This window comes from Varroa jacobsoni, unplaced genomic scaffold (genome assembly GCF_002532875.2).
Source record: "Varroa jacobsoni isolate VJ856 unplaced genomic scaffold, vjacob_1.0 scaffold_745, whole genome shotgun sequence".
NCBI classification, from domain to species: domain Eukaryota; kingdom Metazoa; phylum Arthropoda; class Arachnida; order Mesostigmata; family Varroidae; genus Varroa; species Varroa jacobsoni.
Window position 1 is genome coordinate 120331 of NW_019213647.1, and position 7563 is coordinate 127893.

Genomic DNA, 7563 nt, shown 5'->3' on the forward strand with positions numbered 1-7563 from the left:
CTCAATAGTCCCCCCCATTGGCGTGGTCTTTGGCATGCGTTCTATTGAATTCACGCCCAATATGATAAAAAGGTCCAATATCACTAACGGCGAAAAGCCTCAACAATTCTGAAGAAACATCTCAGGAAAGTACAACGGTAAGTATCATATACGTAAGCCGACTTCGGATGGTTAAGCCATCTGCTGGTGCCAGCTTTTGAACAGACCTAAACTTGACTCATTTTAGGTAGTGTTTTCACAGTTAGCATGTTTTCAAATTTTGTTTAGGCAGCTGCTTATTATAAACCGCGCATTGAATACAGACTCAATCAATAATCATTTCAACGTAACCTGGACGTTATTCTGACGTGTATTCTCACATTCCGAGTCAGCTCTGCCGTTAGCATGTTAGTCTGTATGTCGTTAAAGTTTTTAAAGTGTTTCCTTTTGTTAAGATATAATAACAAACGTAGTAAATAATAAGCCGAGAAGCTATACACCGTTTCTGACGAAGTAAACACTAGAGAACAACCCAAAAATTGGCAAAAATAACCAGAAAGCGAGAAACTCACTATGCTTAACATGCATTGTTATTAAATGAAATGCGCCAACAATTCATTGTTTAGATTCAGCGTTTGCAAGAAAACTTCACTAACTTCTTTTAACATATTAATATATTATATTTCTGTATTAAAGCAAATATATTAATTTAAAAAACCTGTAAACAATTTTGCCACCATGCTGCAACAGCATTATAAAGATCTTTGCTCTCAGAGCACCCATGATGGTATAAAGCGACCAGATTTAGGATACAAGACATTTCTTAAACGCTATAGTATTATCTAGATTTAGAATTTTATCTAGATTAAGAAAACCTTGCTTAAAAGCATATGTGTGTATACATCGGATATATTTATAGGTATCTGAATATAACATAATAATCGAGCTCTGTGTGAGCATATTCTAGAGAACATAAACATGATTTATCTCATGTGCTGCGACATCTATGTGAGATTATGCTGAGCCTTCAAAACGACTCGTTCTTTTTTGTGTAACGACTAACATATTATGGGATTCAAGCTAGATCTGGCTAGATCCGATCTATGCAAATCACTTGACAGAATAGAATTTAAAAGTATTTCCATCTATGCAGAATGGAATGCCTGCATCATTATAACTAATCTAACAACTTTCCTAAGGATTCAATCTCCTTGATAAGATGTTTACAGTCGTCCACCACCCTCACTTCTTTGGCATCAACGACAGCTAACTGGAATCGACGCTCCTCCTAGAACATAAAACTCAGATGTTTGAAATTTGGTAGATATAACGTATCTGCTTTAATTTAATAAATACTTTGTTTGCAGCGTGGTTTGCACAACGGCAATATCCACTTTCAAATGTTTTGACAGATGCTATTTTTCTACACATAAATTTAATGTATAGTAGGACATGCCTGAAAATCAAATGTGTAAATAAGAGAATCATATTTTATGCAAATCGCAACAGCTGTCCTAACTGCCCTATACCGCTAGAATGTCATGTTTCAAAGATCGAAGAATGCTTAGTTATTAATGACACTGTCCAAATTGAAGTGCGATCTATTACTGTTTACTGAAAGGCAGTAATTGCACCTACCTGAAACACCTCCATCTTGCCACGGAACTTCATATGGAATCCCTTGAACATAGCGTCAGCAAAAATTTTGTCCATACCTTCCGGATCATCCTCATTGTACTTGCCAAGAGTAGCAGCCGTCACGCCGAGTATCTGCTCAGCCTTTTCATTGAACGCCGTAGCCCACGACTGCCTGGTAGCATCTGACACTACGATCTTAAGCAACATTCTCCATTTGAAGTTTCGGCTGGGCTGACCTCCGCACTTTTCGCACAGGTACAGCCCGTCGCCTTGATCCTGCACCTTTTTCATGCAATTATCAGCTGCACAAGCCTTGTACAAAGCGTTATCTTTATTGAACATTGTGATGGTGGCACGATTCCACACGTACATAGGCTTGTCAGAGATATCGAAAGCTTCACCCTTACGGGTCATCAGCTCAAAGTCCATCCATTCCTGTGCATAGTCGAAGCCGGCACCCGAGCCACGAATAGATTCGAAGTCGCTCTTGCAGCCTTCGGCGCGCCACCACAATTGTAGTTCTTTGGAACGGTCCAGGTTCGGGTTCAATTCTAGCGATGAAGTCTGCCCAGTTGTAATTGACACCGAACCGTTAAATTCGGTGATTCGAGCCTTCGTTACCAGGATCACTGGGTTATTTTCAGCTTGGAAGTTGACAGCCGAATCATTCCATAAAGTCAGAGCAATGGACTTATTCGAATCGTCTACAATCATCACTTCCCGCTTCGTTATGGGCCTTCCATCTGTTCGCCTGTTGAACGTCTGTGGCTCTCCGAAGCTCTTCACAACTGCGCAAACATCTGAATGAAGAATAGCAAAAGCCTTCAGAGAGCGAGATCAAAGAGACTTTCATTCTCTCTCTCCCTCTTCCTATATATATAATATATATATATAATAAGACTAATTTAATTTTATGTCTGAAAAAGCAAATAGCTTGATGAAAACGAACCAAGCCACCTGCATTTGCTGTCACAACTGATTCTGCGCAGTTATGAACAGAACAAACGGTACGTTAAACGCTCGACTGAACTCACCAACTAACTGATCTGTCGGTGAGTCTTCGATTTCAGCAATCTTCACGAAAACGTACGTTTGCTCGGGTACGTCACCGCAATCTTCTGTGCATAGTACAACGTTGGCGAATTTCCCTAGGGTGAGCTCATACTCATTGTTATTCACGCGGAAAGTTTTGTTGACAGCCTTGCATTGAAAACCAGAAATGAAGTACACCTAAAAAGCGATGATTCATTAAAAAGAAAAAGTAAACATTTCTATTTCTCTTCTACATCCACTCTAACATGGGAATCACAGACTAAAATCGAACCACTTGCCCCGCAACTTCGCAGCGGGAAACTTAATCCCTTGAGCCACCGCAGATAAGTTTCGGGCTATCGCTGTTATTAATTTAGAGTTTTAATATAAATAAAATATTCCTATTTTTATTAAAATAGTCGATGATTCTATACCTGTTCGCACAAGGTATTCTGTGCTCAGAAATTTGTTTTCGGAATGGTTGGTACTCACCTGCTTTGGTTGTATCAACTCGAAGAATTTGTCCGCTTGCTCGTTAAACGCCGTCACTCGTATTTCACCGGAATCATCGAAGACTTCAAATGTAAACAGTTTCCCCTGGCCGGATGCTTTCGACCAGGTTTTGATATCGCTCTTACTTGACACGCGACCGCGGATAGTGACGCGGCTCTGGTACGGATTGAGGGACGAAATCGGCATTGTAGCAGTACTGAAGGGCGTGCGCGGGGTTCCGTTGGTCATGCCGAGTGGCCGGTTTGGCTTTGTCGGTGTCTTTATATTTGATACGCTGTTTCCAACTTCCTGGCTAATGTTTCCCTTCTCTGTAAAAGCTGTAGTGCCAAACCAGCAAACTTAATGTCAAACAGAGAATGATGACCTGTGTGGAAGCATATTAGACTACTTGTCAAAATCAAAGGAGCAGTGCTTATACACCAGAATAAATTTTATATTATCCTAATATAAATGTGCCTCACAATAAATTGATGTCAGCTTGAGATATATTTAGTTGGATCGGAAAGCGGTGTTGATAAAATTTAATTGACGACTACCCAAGACCTTATTCTAGTGTAAGAAACAAGAAGACACCGATCTTGTTCTGTGCTTCACTAGATAAATATGAACATAAACTTATTTTAAGCTACAGATAGAGGGATAACTGAAGTAGCAAAAACTTTGTATTCGTTTACTCTGCATATACGCACCTTTACGTTGATTTTCCGTGAAGATCACCTTTGCCTTGACGTCAGCAGCTTCTGCCACAACGTCACAGCTCATAATGATTATAATTGACCTGTGTTCAATAAGATCCGCAAAAACACAACGTAAACGTTATACAATACTGCGGAACAATACTGGGTGGTTAGAAATAACGAAATATCCAAATCATATATGTACCAATGTGTGTCATCCTTTTGCCAACTAAATTTAAATGGAGTGTGTACAGTACGAATGATCGATTGACAGGTATCAGATTTTGTTACAACCAACAGACCATGCTTAACTAACCCGCAAACCTCAAAACTTGGTAAAAAATAAACTCCGATTTTGTCTTCAGCTTCTAAATGTGATCTATTTTGCAGAAATTCACCACAGATTGCCCAAAAAATCGATACTAACCTATTCGATAGGATAAGTGTCCTAATCTGCCAGAACATGGTCTTGCAGGTCTCTTGAAGACAACAATCTATCGTTTTCACTAGATACCCCAAAACAAATCGTGTAATGATCCTCATACTTCCATATATTAAAGAGAAACCAGCTGTTCTGTAGTGATGTACCTTCCACACATGCATTCACACCAGCCAAAATACTAGCCTAGAATAGACCCGAGGCGAAGTATACAACAGAACGACAGAGGTTTATAAACAAATGCATATAGATTAATATATTGCCCACTGCGAATGCTCCATAATTGTAAAACGTAGTGCTATAGTGGATCCACAGACGCAAGCTTTAACGCTCCAATATAGATACGGTAGTCAACATGGCTAGAGAAGCTGAATTTTATTCTTCCAAAGTTTTTGTACTGGTTCAAAATCACTTTCTTGTTTGGTAACACTTGATCCTCAGAAAGGCGAAAATTGCATCATCTCAAACGCACTTTCTCAGATTATACCCCAGTGATAACATGTTTCAAGGCATGACTCATACTTCTGGGAAAAGCAGCGTATATCTTCGTAAGTAACATAACATCTATCGGGAACTTTAACTTACTTTAACGACTTTGTGGAAGAGTCTGCCGAGTGCGAAAATTACCTGTTATTTGTGTTCGTGACGCTGTAGTTGTTTACGCGAATGAGGCAAAATGGTTTTAGCTTATCCTCCACATGCGGAACGGCTTGTGATGAGATCATACCATCTAATATGCATGTACATGCATAAATAGCGGAAAGTAGGAAAAACACTTAAATATATTGGCTTTTAAAACTAGTGTTAATGTATAACATTATTTAAATTATTACTTCTTATGAGGTTAATACGTCCCTATACTATGTCTAATCTAAACAACTTTAGATTTATATACATTTTTATCTAGTGCAAACATTGTAGCTGCCTGGGCCGTAGTTTTTTTTTACTCTAAAATTACCTTGATGTAATCAATATTTTAAAAAAATCTAATACAAAAAGATCCCACAATGCTTGCCAATAAAATCTTACAGGTAACATTTGTTTGACCAAGACGTGCCTTCGATAACAATAGTTGTAGATTTAAAAATACACTTTAGCTGGTAGCACTAGTAACTCACAGTTGAAGTCTTCAACACCGTCCCACAGGTATGCACGCAATCTATTTTCCTTTACTGGTTTTAGTTCCTGTACATTTCAAACAGTAATGAGTATAAGTACGTAGTAACAGTAACGGTATAAGTACGAACTGCATAGGTCTTTTCCAGAATACGTAGAAATTATCAAGATATTTCTGGAGTCTAGAAGCAGGAGTATCTTGCATCTGCTCCAATCGACAGAATCATTATTATCGAGAGAATAATAACCAACAATTATTTGTTCAGGCTAAATAACCTAGATGACGAATTGAGTTTGTTCAGGCTAAATGACCATGTAAAAATAAATGGATTCAAGGTGTAAGGAATCGGCAGTAATACACGAAATTTATAGCTGGGCTGGCTTCACTTGGGAGATTTTTCGTCTCAGTGTACAACGAATCTAAACAATAGAACTAGCCCAATAGGCCGAATAGGACGGTTCATATGCTGAAACGCATGATACCTTCGATAAGTATGGACACTTATTGTATATCTGGATCAAGATATACGATAGGTATACATCTTTGTACATATTGCATAGATGTTGTGTGTCAATACAAATATGCTCTACCTGTTGTTCTACGGAGGAGTATGTTTTGATAACCAAAAGTGCTGCGACTTATGGCGCATGTATGAAAAATATGTGAAAAATATGTCTACTTAAGCAACGGACGTGGTTTAGTTATGAAAGCTATCTAAAACATCTTTTGGTTTCTATGAAACTCATTACACATCGCTTATTAGCTTTACTTTTCATAATAGAATCACACGTTTGTTTCACATTTGAACGATAGCTCTTTGCGCAAAATTTGTCGATTATTACTTCGGAATGTTGTTACGACTTAAACTTAATAGCGCCTCCTCTGAGATTTCGTTTGCATGAAACTATCGTCATGGTTCTTTTGTGTATTACAATGGCTATCTTAAAATGTCTGCAAATTCAAGTTTAAATTAAGCATGTAACCTCAATATTACTATTATTAAAAGTTCAATTATATGTACACTTATTTTCCTCTTGTTTTAACAAGTCTTACTAATGTTAATGTCGAACGCTATCTCGCTATACACAATGGTCTGATTTTAACCACTGTTTATCTCGGTAGAACGTACTAAACAAAAGAGACTGCCTCTTCTATACTTACCATAACCTGTACTATCGGTTTCAAACCGTCGTTCTCGTTTCGCATTTGCTGAAACAAATTATAAGACAGAAGGTGTTAGTTAATTCATCGGAGTATTTCGTAAACACAGTTGTGGTATTCAACAGCAGAGATCAATTTTTCTTGCAAGACTATAAGACAACCCATTTAATTCTAGGTATGCTGACTTGGCCGCCAAATACAAGTGGCCCACCTAATGGCCACTACTGTGGATTAGGATCTTTTACACGAATGCATCCTTGCTTTTTGGAATTTAACAGAGTATTTTTTAAAAGCGTGCAGATTATGCAACCAATAAATATTTTGTTCATAGCTTATACCTTTATATAGACAGTCTTTTGTTATATTGCTGGGATGACAATAGATCGGCGCCGATGGGGTCTTATCGTTTATACTTAAAAAAACTTAAATGCGTTTTTCAGCTGACTCGTTCTGCTGGTAAGTTGAATAGGTTTGTGGAAAGTATACATACCTTCAGCGCGCCATAGGTAATCATAGACGCAAAATCGTTAGCCATTTTTGCACAAGCGCCGAAACTTCTACGTTCCAATTCGGATCGCCTCGGATAAATTTGTCGAAGCAGGGATTTGGAGCTAATTCTCAAATTGTACCACAGGATGTCTGCTACTGAGCTCCGTTGATATCCAACTTTCTTTCGCGCGCATCTAGATCCGCGTAAACCAAACAAGAGAGTTGTTTTTATAAATTGATACTAATAAACTTCTGATTCTTGCTCGAATTATGAGAAATTCTCCAATCAGTACACTACACAATACATTATTTTGCTAATATACGCAGGGTCACACTATAATAATCTATAATAAAATATAAATCGCATTGGCGTAATTTAAGTAAAAATTTATTTGGCATTGCATTTGCCATGTAGCCGTTTGAACTGTCACTCCATAATAAAGGAAACTCACATAAGTACCCGACAGTAGAAACCAACTACATTTCCGCCAAACCACTTCCTAACTTTTCTTATTTTC

The 7563-nt window shown here is 38.1% G+C and overlaps 1 protein-coding gene across 1 annotated transcript; it reads right to left on the bottom strand.

Annotated features, from left to right (window-relative positions):
• Positions 1-859: 859 nt before the first annotated feature.
• Positions 860-7209, bottom strand: RPA1 (replication protein A 70). Its single transcript, XM_022838111.2, has 9 exons — positions 7047-7209; positions 6557-6604; positions 5397-5463; positions 4906-5008; positions 3852-3940; positions 3142-3479; positions 2652-2847; positions 1618-2417; positions 860-1267 (listed from the first exon to the last, which is right to left on the bottom strand). The coding sequence occupies exons 1-9, from the start codon at positions 7089-7091 to the stop codon at positions 1157-1159; spliced, it is 1797 nt and encodes a 598-aa protein (XP_022693846.1). The 5' UTR covers positions 7092-7209; the 3' UTR covers positions 860-1156.
• Positions 7210-7563: the final 354 nt, after the last annotated feature.